The sequence below is a fragment of the Cygnus atratus genome, chromosome 1 (assembly GCF_013377495.2).
Source record: "Cygnus atratus isolate AKBS03 ecotype Queensland, Australia chromosome 1, CAtr_DNAZoo_HiC_assembly, whole genome shotgun sequence".
Taxonomy (NCBI): Eukaryota; Metazoa; Chordata; class Aves; order Anseriformes; family Anatidae; genus Cygnus; species Cygnus atratus.
Genome location: NC_066362.1, coordinates 72,453,829 through 72,473,727, shown reverse-complemented (window position 1 = coordinate 72,473,727; position 19,899 = coordinate 72,453,829). Strand labels below are relative to the sequence as shown.

Sequence of the window (19,899 nt, the reverse complement as noted above, 5' to 3'; positions counted from 1 at the left end):
CACATGTAAGCAAAATTTCCTGTTTTGGGATTTTGTTTCTGGCTCACAATCCAATCTAAGTTTACCCAGAATATCCAAAACTGCCACATTGCTAGGAAATGTAGGAACAATTTCAAGCTTGTCTGGATTCTCAGAAGGGACTTCTGATTTCAGGCTGAAATTGCACAAAACTCTGTGGCTGCTTTCTTAAAGGTCCAGCTCAGAAAACAAAGAAAACCTATCCTGGTTTCCAGAGTTTTGTTCTAGCCCTAAGTTTCAGTCAGTCCTCAAGTTCAGGATATCTAATTTGTACAAATAGCAGATGATCTCAGATGAACCAAAATCACTATTATATACCGTAAAACTTTGCATATTCATTTCATGGGAATGTATGTCATAACACTGACATTATTTCTAAGCATGGACCCCAAACCATCTTTTATATGAGTGCATTCCTCAGGATTTGATGGATTGTACGTTAAAAAAAAAGCAAAAAGCTGCATCAAATTCTTTCAGGCATCCTTAGCTGTTCAAAACTATATGATGCAATAAAGATTACAATGAAAATATATAGCTATAAATGACTACTGAAAAATACCAACAAAACAAAATGGGTTAATTCCAAAACACTATTTATGAAGAAAGTATATTTTGGGGGGGAAAGAATGTGGTCAGTATTTGCAAGCCTTTTTATTCCTATCTCAAAAACACAACAAGTGAGCATTATCATTTGTTTTCACAAGAACATTCGCAGAAAACAAAGTTTTTAGAAAAGTTGAAAGAAATGCAATTGCATGAATGCTGCTACCAGTAATATTTGTAAAAGCACACGCTTCTTTGATTTGCTAATGTCCTCCTGCTTATGAAATTCTGATGAACAGTAAAAATGCAATTTGCTTAATAAGAATCAGCAATGTGGTCTAGTGGTTACTGAACTATATTTAGAACCGGGGGACCTGGGATCAGTGCCTAGCTCAGATGCTGAGCTGCCTTCTGTGCCTGGGCAAGGGACAACACTGTTCTCAATCTATGCATCCACTTTTGCTCTTTTGTCACATTTTCACGTGTAGGCTGTAACATGTTCAAAACAGGACATACATCTGCATCTCTGTGGGGGTGGCACAGTGCCCACCACAGAGGGTTGCCGGTTTAAGCGGGGACCATATTGCATCTAGTAGTAACAAATGCTCTGTTACATGTTTAGCGTGTGGCTTTCAGCTTCTTTTGCATCCAAATGTAATGCATGACACCAAAGTGAAACACCTTGGCTAAGAGAACAGTCAAGCCTGGAACCAGTCCTCCATGACACTGTATAGCAGTATGGGGTGCTCTTACCCACCTTGGCAGAACAAGTTTTCAGGAAAAGATAGTGCTACTATTAAGGATACTCTCTGTCAGGCTGGAGACCTCAGTATCAAGCATCAATTGAGTATCAATCGTGCCTCTGCGCTTGCAATTATGCCCCATGACTGATCTCTTTCATCACTTGGAATTTATGCAACACTTTCATCCCAGTGAAAACTGCCCACATGACACCTTCCATTTCAGTGCACAACTGACTGCTCTTCCCTGGAGATTTTGTTGCATGCTCTGAGCATTAAGAAGAATTCTCCAGAATACAGGGAGCAAAAAAAGTGCATTGCTTCTGCCACCACCAATCCAGCCACATGGATTGCTAGTACTTGGTGTAGAATAAAAGCTCATGTTGGTTTGGAGAAGAAAATTTGAGTCTAACTTTTGGGGCTAGGTGGGAGGAGCAGAATATTGGTGTCACCTGCAACAAAATATATTCACACTGGAGGGTAGAAACAGCATTTTTTAACCTGGATGAAAACACCTTGAAAGATACAGTAAAATCTCTGGTTGGTGTGTGTTATGTACAAAGATTTATTTAACTTTTTGCAGGGCGATCTTTGAGATCTGTGAGGATTGTTATTCAATGGACATAAATCAGTGTAGCTCCATGACGTTTATTGTTTTGATTGCAAGCAGCTCAATCGTGGTTGTAGACATGAAGCTGTTTCTTCTTCCAAAGTGGCACTTATGATGCAGCCGCCTGTAGCCTGCTAGTGAGGAACAGACAATTGTGCATTTGCTATGAAGTATGTATTTCATTAGAGCTGCGGTCTAAGAATTGTTTTGGTTTTGGATGGAATAAATAGCTGCAAGTGCTGTGGGAGTTCAGAAATGCAGAAACTCAGTCCTGTGCCATCACAAGCCCTGTCATCTCTTGCTAGATTTTTGCAAAAGAGATGAAGGCAAAGATTTATCTTTATGCCAAACAGCTCTAGCAAAGTCCTCTCTTTTACTTGGGGGGACTCAAAAGGTGAGTTAGGGAGCAGAAACATTGTGAAGAGCAGCTATGGGGGCTGTAATATACAGTCAGCTATGAATAAAAAGAAACAGCAACAAACCATAAACATTAAATACTATCAGGTAACGGTGTGGGTGCGGGATAACAGCATAGAGAGGGATACATTCTTGGGGAATGCCCCCTGCGACCAAGCCAGCCTCCCCCCTTCCTCCAGCACGCACACGCTTCCCCATCCATCCCTCTTGCTTGCTCGAATACCTTTCTTCCAGCCTCATTGTTGTGCAAGTTCATCAGCCTCCGTGCATTCTTTTTGATTTCTCGGGCATCAACAAACCTCCGGGAGAACTCGATGCCGTATCTGATATCCGCAGAGCAGCCTCCCCACTTCCAGCCCTCCTCCTGGTTGTAGTAGCCCTGTTTCTCTCGGTCACAGCCACAATTGCTGAGGTTGCCCTGGCTGCAGGCGGCTGTGACAGCGTGTGCAACCCCGGCAGCAGTAATGGCATAGGTGAACGCAGCTTCCCTGCTTCCTGTGGAGAGAAGCCAAAAGCTGATGGATTTGCAGAAAGGTAGCACTTACTAAAGAAAGTACACACATTATGTACAGCAATGGTGTCAGGTAGGAATGTGAGGCAGGCATTACTTCTAGCGTGTGCTTCGCATTCTGGCAGAATTACATATGTATTTTAAATGTTTGGTTCGTCTGGGGCTTATTGCCCCAGGTAAGCACCAGCTACATGACAGTCCCGTCTAACCCCGTGCACCAGAAGGGAATTTGGCAATGAGTCTGGGCAGTGGTGAGGTGAGGCAATATGATTTGTTTTTATATTGTCTCATCAGGTTTGCAAGCTGAACTGTATGTATTTCGGATAAATAATAGGTGAGTCACCAATGGCAATGCTCACCCGAAAACAGTAGTTTGCTCTAACAGTTGGTACTGCCTGGAAAAAGTGTACAGACAGCTTAAGAAATACCAGACCCTTTTGGGTGCACGAGAGGGTTGGGAACAAATGGGGGAGGTTATTAGTGCACCTTTATGGACCAGTAGGGCCCATTAGTGACGCTGATGGTCAACTATGGCAAGAGTTGCCCACAGGGACAAGAGCTAGGTAGGTTTTGTTTTCTTTCAAGGTGAAGTAGAGATGACATCTTTTGCTGACTTTTCTCATATGTGTGTTTTGCTGTCAGCTTTTCCACTCCCACCCTGACTCTGATTTCTGCTTTATCTTGTCTAGTGAGTGTACAGAGTGATGGAAGTGCTAGGGAAGCATTGTTTCCTCTCTGGAACAAGTGAGATGCTGCTGTGAGGGCAAAGCCTTGTTTTTATGCTTTAATATTATTATTATTATTATTAATGATGCCACTACTCACCAATGTTCCTCATTCCCCACTCCTTGTTATAGGTATTGATATTGAGTATATAAGGGACAAATAAATGCCATTTCTTGACTAGACATTGATAGGATGAGTTGCTTTTGGGATGCACATAAGCAAGGAGATACAGAGGCAGGGCAATTGAAAGGGATGTTACAACCTCTGCCTGCTCTCATGTGAGTCTACACTCTGTTACTGACTTCGTGTAGGAGTAGATTATGGCCCTTTTCATTTTGCTGTTCTTATTTACAACATTTCTCTACAAATTCCCCTCTCAGTGTTATCATTATTTTCCTCTGTGTGTTTATTTGGTTATAAACAGACAATCTTGTAATACTACTGCCAAAGAACAACTGTAAAGAATTTGCAGAAAGTTGCTGAAGTGCTTTAATGACCACACACAAAGCTTTAACATGGTTAATGGATTTGGGGAGAAAAAAAATAAAAAGAACAAATTCTCCAGAGGAGAAAAAAAAATAATAAAATAAAAAAAACTTAGAGTCTATTTTTAATTTTTTATTTTAGTATTCACAGATATCATAACTATTCTGGAATGACCTGTGCACAGTGGGGTTTTTTATATTTTATGTGTCTTATTTGCATATATAGCTTCCTGAAAAGTTACACCTTTGCAGGATACAAGAGAGATCCTACAAGAAGCAATCATAAACAGTTTTTTGGCACCATTTCCTTGTTTCTCCAAAGCAATAAAAAAAAGTAACTTAAGGTAAGAGAAAAATAAAAGGGTCTGTTTTTATTCAGGTACCAGGAAGGTTAAACTGACTTGTAGACTATTTGAGTATATCACCCAACAGAAGGCTTGACTCTGCTTTCAGACACACAAGTGTTTTGCTGGGGTGTACGATGTGTGTAGTCTGGTTCAGTGGTTCCCAAACCATGGTCCGCAGAACATTGGTGGTCCAGGAGGCCACAGTAAAGGGTTTGCAGCTAATCTGCAGAGCCATATTAAACACTCTTTTTAATAGTGTTTTTAATTAAAAGTTTGATGATAACAATGCCTGGTGGTCCACAAGAAATTCTGAGGGTTGATAGCAATCCAAAAAAAGTTTGGGAACTTCTATTCCTAGTATGTTCTCTAAAATGCATATCAATATTCACTCCTCTCTCTTTCACTCCCCAACTGAAGTCAAAACTGAGACGTGTTTTAAAACATAACCTGTTGACTTGCAGGATTTCCTTCTTCATCTCCTTTCAAAAAAAAAAAATCTATTCTTAATTTGGATTCTTTATTCTTAAATTGAAAGACTGGAAGTATGAGATACAACAGAAATGACATATAGAGATAAGTTTTCCTTCCTCTAGAATAAACACGTGTAGAAAAGCTCGTAAACAAGCAGAAACATATTCCTGTCAGGGAATACCACAGCTGTGAGCTACAGTTCAGTAGATTTATCAGAAGATTAGCTAGAAAGAGGTTGCTGATGTTTTATTTTTTCAATTCAATGTATTCCACCTGTATCCAGAGTAGAAAGTGACATTTTGTAATGGCACTGTCTATGCCTTGCTCATGAGTTTTCACACATCACTTCCCTTAATCAGTTTTGTAAAACTAAAGAATATTCTGGCTTTATATTCCTTTTTCTCCTCTTTGTTCCCATTATACCCCTGGTTACATTTGGGAACAGAGGAAAATATCTTTCTTTCACCCACTTGACAGTTATACCAGTAAAGGAATTATCTCAAGTCATGGAGTAATTCTTAATGGAAATCACATTGACCCTCTGAAGATGTTATTCTTCTGTTTCAATGCAGCTCTAAAATAAGAAGGGATCAGAAATAATAGGTGGCTTGAAAATCAGATTGCAAGTTAAGGTGTCCTGCCAATTTATTTTTATTTTTTGCATTTTAGTTTAGTTTAGTTTAGTTTAGTTTAGTTTAGTTTTTATCTAAAGAATGTTCCCAAGCTTTCTTTGACCTTCAGGGTAAGCATTACCTCAACAGTTCTCTAAAGTCCTAGGATCAAGAGAGTCTATCAGGAAATGCTGATGGAGGAGGGATAGGAAACTGTGCTTGAATAACATGTCTGCTGTACACAAAGCTTTCCATTAGCATGTCATCACTTGAGTCAGCCCTAAGCAAGTCCTTGTTAGGCAGCTAAAACAATTTAAGTAATGATTGCTGTGATACCTGCATGAAGAACAATAATCTCATTTCATGCATTTTTTTGAGATTTCGAAAATATTCTTATTCTGCAATGAAAGAAAGAGACAAATCTTTCCAAAAATGTTCATTAAAAGGAAAAACAAATATCAGAAGATTTGGGATATGACTCAACTTGGAAGCTAGAATTTTTTGTTTGTTTTGTTTTGTTTTGTTTTTCTGTGAATATCTTGGTCACCTAGTTATTTGGCAGTATAAGTGCATACTACCTGTGTCTCAGAACAAAAATTTCTTGTTTAACTTTTCAAAGTTTTCTTTTATGTAGACGAGAATAATTCTGTCAAGATTTGATTTTAGTGGAAAAGACACTGTTTTGGCTTTTATTGCAGACCTTGGATCCCTACATTTCCATATTAGAAATGCCTGCTTTCACGTCAAAGAAGACAGTTCTGATTTAATTCCCCAAACATAGAATTGTACACAGAAATTGTCTGATCTAGTAACTCCAATAGAAGATGGCAGTCAGTACTGACTGAAATGTAGCCTATTGTCTTTGGTAAAGGTGCTGAGAGTCACTACTTGCAATCTGCTAGGCCATGAGAGAAGTCTTGCCTGTGGTCTGCCAGTCTGAGTTGCTGCCATTTGCTTGAGTTCACTTGTTTTCTCACGGTGGGTTGTATTTTAAAAGTGGCCTACTACCCAGTAATGTAGACATTTTCTGCTCAGAAAGTCAGATATTGGATCATTGCTTCCTACAGTGAGCAATTTCTGGCAGAAAGGGTGAGAGGAGTCTATTTATCTGTTGTTGGAATCTTGGAACAGCCTATACTTTAGCCCTAATTTAGATGTCATCTCTGACTGACTTTTAGACTGCTAACTGCACTCAACTTAGTATGGTCTGATGTGGAAATTATTACAAGTTTCATAACTGCTGTAGTTAACTGCATTCTAATATGCATATATTCAGCAGCATATTTTCAGCATGTAACCACAATCAGCTGAGAATCGTGCATGCTAAATATATATTTTGATCATTCATCTGTGAACGCAGGGTTACAGATTTGACTGTTTCATAGTTATTAGTAAGGCATCTGTTTTTCAGAGTAACTAGATGAGAATATTATTATTCCACACATCATTTAGAAATGTATTTTCTCAGCAGTTAAATGAATAAGAGTGTCATAAAATGTCAGCTAGTAGAACTCTAATTTAAATTGAAAGAGTACACTATGGAATATACACTGTTTAACCAGTATTTTGCTAAATCTTGGATTAACAATGATAGAAAAAATGTACACACTGCTATTAAACAAAATAAATCCCTTATATGCTTACAATCTGTAGACAGTGGATCTTGAATTATATGGCACAATTCAATAAAGGTTGGTGGTAAGAAAAATGAACTATAGCAGAAGTTAGATTATTTTTGCCAAACTTCTTATTTTTGACGAGTCTTTTGCAAATGAAAGCTGAGGACACATTAAGTCATTTTTTATGGACAAAAGAGATACATCTAGATGAGTAAACTGAAACTCAGATAATAGCCCCCCAAGTAGGGCTGGCTGAAGTCTTTTGCAGACAAGTTTAGTTCCTTTGTAATTTTGTATTTTATTCAACACACTCATTAGCAGTTCTCAAAGAAAACAGTACAGGCTCTTCTCCTTGGGTTCAATCCAAGGGTAATACAAGTCAGTGAGAGTTTTCTCACTGTCTGGAGCAGATCCTTTCTCTATTTGCATTTTCAGTTAAGTAATTTTGTACTTCTTGATTTATAATCTAAAAGCAGGGGTTGGAATAATTTCTCTAACCTTCTAATTTACTATAATTTACTACTAATTTACAGTGAGGCATGTGAGAGAGCACTGAAATCAGATTGTACAAGTAGAAGAAAAGCTATAAGAAAGTAGGGCTGGCAGGATCCTCAGGGGGGTTTCTAGTCCGTCCCTTGACCCTAACGTAGGCTAATAATGCAGGTGTCCTTCAAAACAGTTTTATATATTCTTTCTTAAAGTTCTTCATGTTGGAGATTCCACAGTCTATTCCATTGCTTCAGGACCCACGTTGTTATATATGTTTTACTAGTATTTACCTGAAAATGTCTTTCTGAATACAAACCTACTACTTCTTACTGTACAGATACTAAGAACCTGATTGTTCCCTTCTTCTAGCAGCAGCCTTTAAACATTTAAAGGCTTCCACCCCCTTTCTAGATGTGGTCTGTCAGTCCTTGTAGAGCAGTTTCATGGGCTCTGACCATTCCTGTTGCTCTCCCTGGGCTCTTCCAACTAGCTGTCCTGTGCCTTGCAGTTCCATGCCAGAGATGGGACAGGCTGCTCCAGCTAAGGCCTTGCTCACTTGGGGTTAGAGCAGAAGTAGCACTTCACATGTCTTGCATGCTACACTCCTGTTTACTCATGCCATTATGATGTTTTCAAAGCAGCAGGACGTTTTTGACTCTTAACCAGTTTGTGGTCTTCTTCTATGCTGCTGCTATCACAACAGATGTTTCCCATCTTTCATTTGTGGGGCTGATTATTACCACATACAGGTCTTTGTCTTTCTGATTTACCTCCATTTTCTTTCTTTTTTTTTTTGTTCTTTTTTCTTCCTTTCCAGTCAATTTTTCCATGATCATTTTCAATTTTGACTGAAACTTCCTCCAATTTCATTGCAGTCCTCCCCAGCCTGACTTCATTTGTAAATTCAATGAGCTCAGTTTATGCCTTCAGTCAAATCAAGAGTGTAAGATTAACCAGTACCAGAATCAGCATAGATCACAAAGTCAAGTTGGTTATTACATCCTTCCATTTTGATAACTATCCTCCAAATAAATTTCTTGACAGTATACACCCATTTGGTTAGAGTTTCCTTAGTTTTCTCATGAGAATGTCATATAAAGCAGTGTTAAAAGCTTCATTTAAATCCTAAATAAATGGTATGAAATTGTTCTTCTCTGCCTCTGAGGCCTTTGGTGGCAAAATAAGGAAATTAGATTGATTTAACATGATTTGTTCTTAACAGACCTTTGTTGACTGTTATTGTTACTCATCTCTGTGTTTTCAATTATGAGCTCAAATGAGTGTTTGTTCCCATTATTTTTTTAATTTACTGAAGTTAGGATGATTGGTCCTATAATTCTTCTGCTGTTTCTTTTAGACAAAGGCAATACATTTGTCTTTTCAATTTTTCTTAATGAGAGTTCTCCACAAGTTTTCAGCTCTAATGGCTGCCAGGACTAATGGCTCTAAAATGGCTTCATTAAATGTTCTGATATGAGGGACAGCTAACTAGAATGCACACAACCTGGAGAGATGCTTCTCCCAAGCTAATGATGAGATGATATTCCTCTGTAGATGATGTTAGTTCTATAACCATCTGCTCACCACTCACTCTCTTAGTGAAGGCCGATGCAAGAAGTTCTTGACCTTCTTGACATTATCCTTGGTTTACACTCGCCATGGTAGTAGTGGACCAGCTTTTTTATACATCTTCCACTCACTGACAAAGTACTGACTGAATCATTACTGTGTAGTGTGTTGTCAAAAACAAACAAACAAACAAAAAAACCAAACTAAAACAACAACAAAAACCAACACCAGAAAGAGTCACCCATGGTCATGAGGTTCATCTTGCAACACCTGCACTCAGAAGTCCTCCTGAATGAGGAACCTGATGCAGACTGAATATCTGCTACTCTGGCAGGGCTTTCTGATCAAATCTGATGGAGTCTTTTGATGGTCATATTGGATAATGTTCTCTTTGTGGTATTTTTTTCCCATTTCCTGCCTAAAATCTTTATTTTCTACTACAATCTAATTAAAATTGTCTTTTTTTTTTTTTTTTAATAATGTTTCATCCAGATAGGCCTGTTTAGATAGACTAGAAGTAAAGCAGGAGTTGCAGATTATTTCAGCAGCTTCTTTGTAGACTGCTCATAATGTCTATTTTCAATTACACTTGGATGGGACAGAGAATGAATGGTGCATATTCAAAGCTGAGATTGTGCAGTGCTGTGACATAATGTTTTGTTTACAGATTCTTCTGTTATTCAGTAATTTTCATCTCTAGAATCCCACTAAGTTTTTATGGGTGGAAGTGCCAGAATTTTGGCCATCAGTCTAAAATCACTCTGTTAACTGGATTGTTTTCTGTTGCTCATGTGGGTTTGTCAGATTTTCTTTTAGAATGGGCTGCACATGAGCCAGATTTATTTCACACTTGCTTTTTGTAACTCCTTGCTCTCACTATTTATATAGTTTTGGAAGCATGTCTATTAAAATATATATATATGTATATAACATGCCTCCGCTTTTCATATTTTTTCAAACATTTTTCCAATTTCACAGTTATTTTCTAAAGGCTTGGTGGTACTTTCCACAGTGGTCTCTGTAATGAGGCTTCCGACATTTTACAGAATTTTTTTTCTTAATTTGCCCCCTAAACATATTCAGTTAACTCCTGACAGCTATAAACAATAGTCAGCATTTCCATTCTAAATTGAGCGTAATTCTATTTTGTATTTGACTGTCTTTTGGTGGCATATCATTTCGAGTTTTCTGGGACAGCTCCTGTGAATTCAGTAAGCTTGCTCTGACGTTTATGTTAGTGATGTTTAAAAGTACCTAGGGAAACAGGATTTTTTTTAAGCTCTCCCTTGTAAAGCTATACTTGTTACAGCAAGTATTTCTTACTAACTCAGCTCTAAGAAGCAATCTGTATCTCGTTCTTAGAGAAAGTGGGGAAATCAAGTTTGGATTCAAAAGCACTACTGCTTGTTTTTGTCAAGTTTTAATCAAAACATGGTGTTAAGCGCTCCTTGAAAGAATGTACAAGACCATTGCTTGAAAAATACATAGTGCACAAAGCATGAGGGGGTAGTTCCCACATACACCGTACCATTGAGAAAAGCCTGTGCAGTGTCACAGCCGGCTGTGTTTTCACAATGCTACTGCTAATACTGTCAAAGTAGTATGTGGGAAGCAATAGCTGGAGCAGAGGGATCATCTCCTGCCTGTGATCTGTTCTGGACCTACTGAAGTTTCATTGTGGGACTTAATGACTCCCTGCTGAATGTTTGGTGTTTTTGCTTCTCAGTGATGACTAGTGGTTTAATATATTGTAATATGTAAAAGCTCAGCTGGAGGCATCTTGAAGCATACTGTTTTTTATTTTTAAGTTGTTTGCACCCACTGTCTTAAAGCATGGACTCCTGAAGACCGCTCATAGAAACTGGGTCCTAAACTATGCTAATGTCCTTGAAGGAGATGGGAGTATGAGAAACCAGGTGTTGCTATAAAAATTGAATCATGTCAATCTATTCATGATAACAGTTCTTATGCATAGGGTTTGCCTATGCATTATGCTCCCTTTTTTTGAAAAACATTTCACAGGGAGAAATAAAAATGGTAATTAAGAAAAAGGGAAGGGACACTACAGCTATATGTGGGCATTTTTTTTTTTTTGGTTTGCTCTTGATCGTGCTTTTGCGCCACAATATGGCCTGTTAAAGGTTTCTGAGAGATCTGTGTGGTGCTATGTTGCCTGCTTCAATTTAAGAAATAGAAAACATGCTTTCCATAGTCATAAAAATAATCATTAATTTAATTTAATTACATTAAAAACAAAACAAAACAAACAATCAAACAAACAAAACAGAAAAAAAAAAATCCACTCTGAACCAGTCAGAGAAATGGAGGACAGTACTACCACATTTTTAAAGGAGATTTATTTTGAAGTTAACTTATGCTCCAATTTATTAGTATACAACAGCTGAGTAGGTTGCTACCAAACCATTTCAGTCACTCAGATTTTCATGTGTGTGGATTTAATAGACTTGAGCTCATAATGAATGAAACAGTTTAGAATAGATGTTCTACATGGCTGCCAATATAGGATCCTTACAGCCTAAATTATTCTGTGATTCTGTGGTTTTATTTGACTTTGCTATGGACCCAATTTCACAAATACCCTGTGATCCCCACTGCCATGCCCATGAACATTAAGAAATTATCACTTTGCAGAATCAGACCTTCTCAGTGGACTCTGTGCTGGGTTAGTATTTGAATTAACTTGTTTAAATCACTTCAGTGGCCTGACTTATAAATGTTGAAGAACATTTCTTCAAAAATAAATCTGCACTATCTTTTGCATGAAGTCATCTTTTCCTATATTATATTCTGTCACTTCAAAGGTACATAACAAATCCCTGAGGGCAGTGGTCATGTCCGTATTCTCTTGTAAATCACTGTGCACACCTGTGCTTTGCTGTAGAAACATGTTAAATAATAACACCTTTTAAAGGGTTCGCTAAATTATAAGTAGAAGTCAACACTAAGCTCCTATACCTGGGAATGCCAGAGTGTCTGTGGGTGTGTATCTGTGGGTGTGAGTATCTGTGTACATTACAGATGAAATTTTAGCTCTCACTTCAGAATTTCTTGAGACGTTTTAGTTAAATCATGGATGTTACCTCAATGTATTGTGCAGAGTCTATTAGTGGGCAGGTACCATTTTGCCATAATTATTGAATTACAGATATACCATATGATGCCCAGCTGAAATTCATGTTAGACAAAATCTGTTTATGCAAGAGGTAGATTGTGACTTAAAATGAAATGTGACTTTCAACTGGAGAGGACAACAGATACTATATACCTCTGTTTCACAGGGACATGAGGATATTAAGGCATTTATCCACATGGCAGAAGGACTTGCAAGAAAATGAGCTGTCCTCCTGTTGAATTCTCTTTGTGGGGAGTCCATGGAGGAAGGCAGCTGTGGACTTCTCATCCAACACAAATTCAACCATTTGCAGGGAGGATGTCCATGCAAATGCATAGTGTAGCAGGAGACAACATGATTGCAGAAGTGTTCCCTTGGACTGAGGCTTCTCTGCTCTGCACCTCTACATATTGTTCCAGCATGGTATTGAACCAGTCCATATACTGCCAGAACCCTAAGGGGGACTTGGACACAGCAATGCTTAGCATCACCATGCCTACCTGTGATGTAGAAGAAGTACACAGCAGAGCCTGCTCCTAACACCCTGTACTCACACCTCCTCACATGCCATACCTGCAGAGAGTTAGACACATACCTTTCCTTTAATTTTCACTTGGAAAAAAACAAACAAACAAACAAACAAAAAACTAATTTAAGTGTTTTACCTGAGATTTTGCTGAGGTTACATTTGCTTCTGTTTCAGAGATCCTAAATGTTTTTATGTCCCCATTTGCAGTTGATGATATTTCTTCACTACCAGTAAGAAGTAAGATACCTGCAAGTTTAAGCTGGTGTCTTATATGTGTCAGAATAGACCTTTATTTTTGCAGGGATGAGATACTGTTTTCAGATTAGATGACAGTGTTTACAAAATTAATGCCAGTGTATACAAAATTAATCACATCTGCAGGACAAAAGCTAGACACCTAGAGATAAATCTCTGACAGGAAGTAGGCTCTAAAGCTTGTCTCTTAGATGTTCTGCCTCCTAGTATTTTCTGTGTGGTAAGGATAGGAATTGAGCCTTATCAAGTATTGAGAGAGTTAGATGCCACAAAGTAAGACTTCCAGAAGTGATCAAGCTGGATGGAGAACCCCCAAAACTGTGTGTAGAAAAAAGAAAGGGACAGAGTCTAAACTCATCCTGTCAGAGAGGTAAGCCACATTTCCCTGGACAGAAAGCTTTTCAATCTACGCTGGCAGTGGGCATCTAAGTGTAATTTCTGAGCGTATATGGTGATTTTGGTAAAGGGGATCCTATCCTTATAATATCCTACTTTCAGCCCATTATCTTGTTCTGTATTCTAATTGGGGAAAGAAAGATTTAATTAGATTAAAAGCTAGAAGATGACTTTGCTAGTATCACTGATTAGGATACACAATATAAATTAAACAATAAAACTATATATACAGTGTATATATATACTATTCTATATATAAACTAATATATAAATAACAATAAAACTGAACACAATATAAATTCTTCTAGTGTATTTTTCTAGTTTTTCAGAGTATCATTAAACTTCATTATATCAAGTATGGAATTAGAATGTTCTTATATGAAATAAAGTATTAATTCTACCTAGACATGACATTTATAAAGTAAGGTTTATGAAGAGTGGCAGTATCCTTTATTAAACTGAAGAGCATAGACAAGGCATATACTTTGTCTAGCCAGGATCTAATAAATAAATATTTATATAAAGTATTTCTCAGATTTCCAGTATAAATTACAGAAATATCATAAAATGGCATAGCCACCTGTAATATTGTAGCTTTCAGTGCAGTAGCAATGTAGGAGTACTATGTCATATACCTATGAAATAATGATATCTGCACACTTTTTTGTGGTAATAACAATGAAGGTGGTGTAAGTACTGCCCATCCTCAAAAAGGGTGATAGCCCCTCCAGGAACTCCAAGAAGCATTTTAGACTGCTGGTCATGGATAAACTCTTCCTATATGCCTGGGATAGATCTTCCCAGGCACACAAATTGTTATGCTGTCATCTTGTCCAGACATCATAGACTCTGGTCTTCTAGATATTCTTCAAAGAATGGTATTTTCAAGATACTCCTCAAAGAACTGGGTAGACATAAACAAAAGACCATTTCTTATGCTTGATAAAGAAAGAAAAATAATTCATATCAAATAATGTACTGGAATATTGCCTTTTTTTATAAATGCACCCGCAGGAACATAACATAAGAGAGGCTCTTGTGTTTGCAGGGAAGTTCCGTCAGTTTTCTGGAAGATAATTCTGCATGTTGCTTGTTCTGTTGTTTACTTAAATTCCTGGCACGGTTTCTGACGCCTGACAGGACAACCTAGAGGACCAACTCAATGTCTAGATTTCACAGGCAAACCTCTACCATGAACCCTATCACTGGTGACTCAACACTCATCTCAGTCTTTCAGTCTTTATAGTGTTTCTCTGGTGCATTCTTGGCAAGGCAAGGTTTCACAGATGAGATGCAGTGAGTCTCAACATGACTGTTTAGGATGTTACCACTGTGCTGATATCACCCATGGTAGCAGAAGAACCATGCTTCATTGGATTTAGCTTACAGTCCATCCCAAACCAGCTCTTCCTGGGAGGCAGCAGAGGAGAGTCTGGGTTTGCAGATCATCAGAATAAGCCTGCCTTTTGCTCTGCTAATTCTGCTGTAGAGTTCACATCTTCCAGGTGTAGGGCAAATAGCTGGGCAGCAACCCCAGAAATTACTGCTGCTCCCTGCCAGAGCTCAGATTTTGTGGAAGGAAAATGAGAAAGTTCTGATGAAAAGGGCTGAACTGAGAGTTGCTTTCAAATTTACTTAAAGATCTTCCAAATGCTTTACAATGCCTGTGTGGCTGAATTCACATTTCTGGTTGATTTGGCTTGCCTGACAATCTTTCTGAGAGGAGAGCTAAGATTCAAGTGATGATGTCTGCCCTCCTTCCTATTTACAGAGTCTTTGCCTGCTACTCGTTTGTAACATCAGTGAATGAGACGCAGCACAAATCACACATATGAAAGAGATTTAAAAGACTAAAGAGCTCAGAGGGTTTTGGATAAATACACAGAGTTTAGATGCTTGTCCAAACCTCTCTGGTTTGCAAAATGAGTATGGAAGCATCACAAGAGCAGTCTTTTTTTCAGCTCTGGAGTTTCTGGTCCTGACAGGAGTTAGGAAGTGACAAGATTCATAAAAATAAGGAGCAATTACTCTAATCTTCTTAGACCTCATGAAAGATACTTAATTACTGTTTAATCTGAACCTGTCTGGCTACCGGTCAGGCTATCTTATCTATTAGATTAGTAACTTATTTATTATTTGTGTTGTGCTAAGATCAGGGAGCTAAGCCCATGTTTTGCCAAATACTGCACAAGTTCACTTTAAGATGCTGGTCCATACCTGCAAGAAGTTGCACAGAAGGATTTGGCAAATGGGTAGATGCCTGCCCTGTGAGTTAACTGCCCTTTCAGCTGAAAATTTGGAATGCTATGAGGATAAAAAGATCAAATTTCTTACCCACAAATTTCTTACCCATTGTTTTTAGATGTGATATCCCAGAACTGAAGGATGAGTTTAAACAGAGATCAGAAGCAAAATCTGTAGGTTTTTAAAGTACTCCAGCTTCAGTACAGGATCTAGGCTTTGCGACCTAGAAAGGAGACATGACTCCCTTCCAGGAGTATGAATACAAGAGTATTTAAATAGATTGGTATTAATATCAGTCTTCCAGACACTATAAAAAAATATTAAAAAAAAAAAAAAAACACTAGCAACTGTCTATACTGCAAATCTACCATTAAAACAAGATATTGGTCACATTAAATAATCTTCATAGTCCCATGCTTTGTAGAAACTTGTTTGCAGATCTGAACTTTGAAGTTGACCCGTATCTCTGTGATGGGCCAAACCAAAAGCCAGATCTGAACACCACTGAACTCTGGGAAAGTTCAAATCTATGTTTTTTGTGGTTCAGGTTGAGCTGTAATTAAAACAGACCAGTTTGAAAGGCAAATGTCTGAAAACCAAAACAAAACAAATGTTTCACGTGAAAAGTCTTGCGTTAATCTGTATTGTACCATGTCATGTTTTTGCCTATCACATGATGTAATGTTCCTCTGGCTAACACAAAATGACAGCACACACGCTGCTATATGAGATATTCAGAGCAGACACTTTTAATTTAACTTTGAGCAGGACACAATATTCATGGAAATAATTTGTGCTGTGTAAAAACCCATCATCAGTCTTACTATCACTCACATTGGAGGGTAGACCGCTGCCTTTCAAGCTTTCCATGGTCATCCTTAGTTGCACTGTAGTCTAGGGTTCTTTAAAAATCAATGTTTTGCCTTCTTTGAACAAACTTGTGCCTCATTTTGACAGTAGTATGTGGAATATTGCCACTAATCCCTGAAAACAAACAAGAGAGCAGTGCTGCAGAAACTTTAGTTGTGTAAGAGGACAGGGAAATCCCAGCTAACTCTCCTGCTAAGAACTTCTGTTTATATTGTACTTAAAACTACAGTGTCTGAAATAAACCAACATGGTTGATCAATGGACAAGGGAAAAGCAAACAGAAGAAGGGAACTCAGTTTCAGCATTGCCAAACTGCTGAAGTTAAAGAAAAAGGGGGACAATGAGGAGAACAAGAAAGGGAGGGAGGGGAAAATGTGCTCAAGCCCCATTGCTGGTGTCAGGATGTCACTGTGCACCAATAGCTATAAAAAGAGGCCCTTGGACAGGAAGATTTACTCAAAGAATCACAGCACATGTACAGTGAGCATACAGTAAGTAACCAGCAGTTACTGTTCCCGTGGGCTTTATTTTCTTTCTCTGTAATGTTACATATAAGTACTGGACAGTATTTTATCTTTGAGAAATTGGAATTTAGACTGCTTGCAGACAACTAATCAAAGCTTCCATACTTCCTTCTTATGCAAACTAAATAATCTTACCAGGCCTGTCAGGATTTTCAGTATGGCCTTTGTTTTAGGCCTGGACCCATGTTCTGTAAGAACAAATCCCTTCATGACACATCTGTGCTTTGCTTCCTGTTTGGATAAGAAGTCTTTAAAAGTGACCATTTCTGGTTGAGGATCCCAGGGTACTTCACAAAAGTTTAAGTCCCAGTGAGGTTAGTCCACATTAATTAAGCCTTTCAACTCCCCACTGAAATTAATCATCTTTAGTCTTCAGAGAGCGAGGTATGAAGTGACTTACCCTCGGTCACAAGAAAAGTGTATGGCACAGCTGGGAACAGCATCCAAGTCCATTATCTCCTGGTCCATGCTTTAAACCATATAATGATAGTTCTCACATTGGACTAGGAGCCACAGGATATGTGAAAAATGATAGGAAGGAAATTTTATTGAGCTTCTTTAGAAGATGCCTTCCTCTCAGCTTGGACAAAGAGAATGAAAAAATATTTTATCCGTTCAGAATGAGTTCTGTTCAGGTAGAAGAATATTTAAATGTTTTCATTCTTTGCTCAGAGGAAATTTTCTGATCAGACATTTCTGTACTGGTCAAATTGTAATCAAAAGAACAACTTTTCTAATTAATCATTCTCTAGCAATATATTAAATTCTATTTATAGCATCTTTTAAAGCATACCAAAACAAGACTCACAATGTTTTCTTTTAGATTAATTTTCTAATGTTCTTGAAAGAGGATTGCCAGTAACCTACATACTACTTCATGCAAGAAGGAAAGTATGAGGGGAAGAAAGACCTACTTATCTCCTACACATTTATAGTGTATTGATTTAGAGCAAATCAAGTTGAAGACTTGCATGGTCTTGTGTTGTGAAAATTATGGCAGAAAATATATGTATATTAACTGGTGCTAATCTTTGAGTATGGAGTACCGCGAATGTTTAGGAATGAGCAGTAGTCAAAGAATAAAAACACTTTACTGTCTAGGAAAGTTCACCACCTTTGTTATGTAGTTAATAAACTATCCCATATGTTTTCACCTGGGATACTGGCACTGGCAGTTCTCCAAAATATTAAATTATGCATCGAGGCTATACTTCAGAAATGCCCTGACCTCAACCTTCTCCCAGTTACTTACCAAAAATATCCAGAATTATTCTCACTTAACAAAACAGTAGTGCAGATATGCTTTGTTCTCACCATTTCTGATTTTGGAACCTGCTCATCACCATTCGCCATCACCAATTTTTCCTGTTCCCAGCCCATCTCTTTTTCTTTTCTTCTCCCTTTATACACATTTATAGATCTGCTACACACTTTCCCACTTCCTCATTCCCCTATCCAGGTAGTTGAAAGGCTTTCATTGCAGAGATTGAAAACATACTCCATATTAAATGTAACAGAATAGCATGACCAGCAGGTCCATGTTTCAAACACATTCAGTTCATATCACAGCTGAGAATAAACAGCAGGGGAAGCAACTTGATGGGTTGCTGGAGGCTGTGGCTACCCTTTCTTGTGGAACATGTCTCTGTCACTTGCTAAATAGGTGCACCATCTGGTGGTAATTTTGGACTCCCACTTGTTCTTAAATTTCCAAATAGCAGTGGTGGAGCATATGCCTGTGGTTACAGCTTTTTTTTTTTTTTTTTTCTTTGCAAGTGTCTGCCTGAAAGCCATCAGCTAAGATGACTTTTGCAGGTACTAATGGTGAATGAGTACCAAGAATAGCCAACAGTTTAAAGGAAGGTCATGTTTTCATTTCTGCTATGTCAGGCTAGCAGGTATGACTTTATAGACCACATTTTCCCCTGAGAAACATATGTGGAGAGGAGGAAAAATTTCACAGACAGACCAAAATTGGACATTAAGGGTCTTGATACCTAATTAGGGAGTCTAAACTCCCAGGATAGTCAATAGAGACCTCCACACAGTCATGCAGTCAAATTAAGATCCAAATCACCCTCTGGAAGTGCTTCTCTCTGTATTCCTTTCCATACAAGGAACATGGGCTGGCTAGGTTCGTATCTTAGACATCTCAACCGAATGCCTGGAGCTATGTGGTATGAAACTGGGCCAAAAGAAAGAAGTGAGGAAGGGACTCCCAATTTTTCTGCCTCTGTTGTCTGAAGCCCTTAAGTTCAGCAACAGAGACAGAAACCACCGCTACTTCTCATGTATTTTCCCTCAGAAACTGCAAGGTTGCATTAACCCTGTCAATAGGACATTGTGTGGACATCTTTTCTGAACAGGATGAGTGGATGCTGAGTCAGACAGAAAACCAGGTTCCATGTTGTCATGAAGAATTCAGTAAACAAGTAAAAATAAATAATGATCCATGAGTAAACTTCATTCTTTTTAGCAACTTGAACAGAGCTTTCCAGTCTACAGCAATTCGTCTTTAACTATTTTCTTCAAAGTCAGTCCATGTCTGTTGAGCTTACATCTAGAGATACAGATGTCTTCTCCCAGCACACAATTTGACTTTCTGGGGTTAGAGCAGTTTTCTTAAATATGCCTTAGCTATCCAAGCCCACTTACACCAACATTGGTTAAGTCTTAGGAATCATCTTTCTTTATCAGTCCCAGAAATCTGAGGTTGAGCCTCTGTAGTGGACAGAGTAACAAATTAAAATTGTGACTGCAAGTTTTCACCTAGGATTACTTAAATCCTAAAA

General features: G+C 38.2%; 1 protein-coding gene and 1 long non-coding RNA gene across 3 annotated transcripts in view; both read right to left on the bottom strand.

Moving 5' to 3' along the window:
* The window catches only part of WNT7B (Wnt family member 7B), a 90,525-nt gene that overhangs the window by 12,586 nt on the left and 58,040 nt on the right, over positions 1 to 19,899 (bottom strand). For both annotated transcript variants that reach the window (XM_035551026.2, XM_035551025.2), the window contains exon 3: positions 2,552 to 2,823. In XM_035551026.2, the coding sequence (XP_035406919.1) occupies positions 2,552 to 2,823 (272 nt within the window). The remainder of the gene's footprint in view (positions 1 to 2,551; positions 2,824 to 19,899) is intronic.
* On the bottom strand, positions 15,823 to 17,599 carry LOC118250177 (uncharacterized). The gene is made up of 3 exons (XR_004779349.1): positions 17,508 to 17,599; positions 16,548 to 16,697; positions 15,823 to 15,957 (listed from the first exon to the last, which is right to left on the bottom strand). It is a non-coding gene; the product is annotated as an uncharacterized LOC118250177 (long non-coding RNA).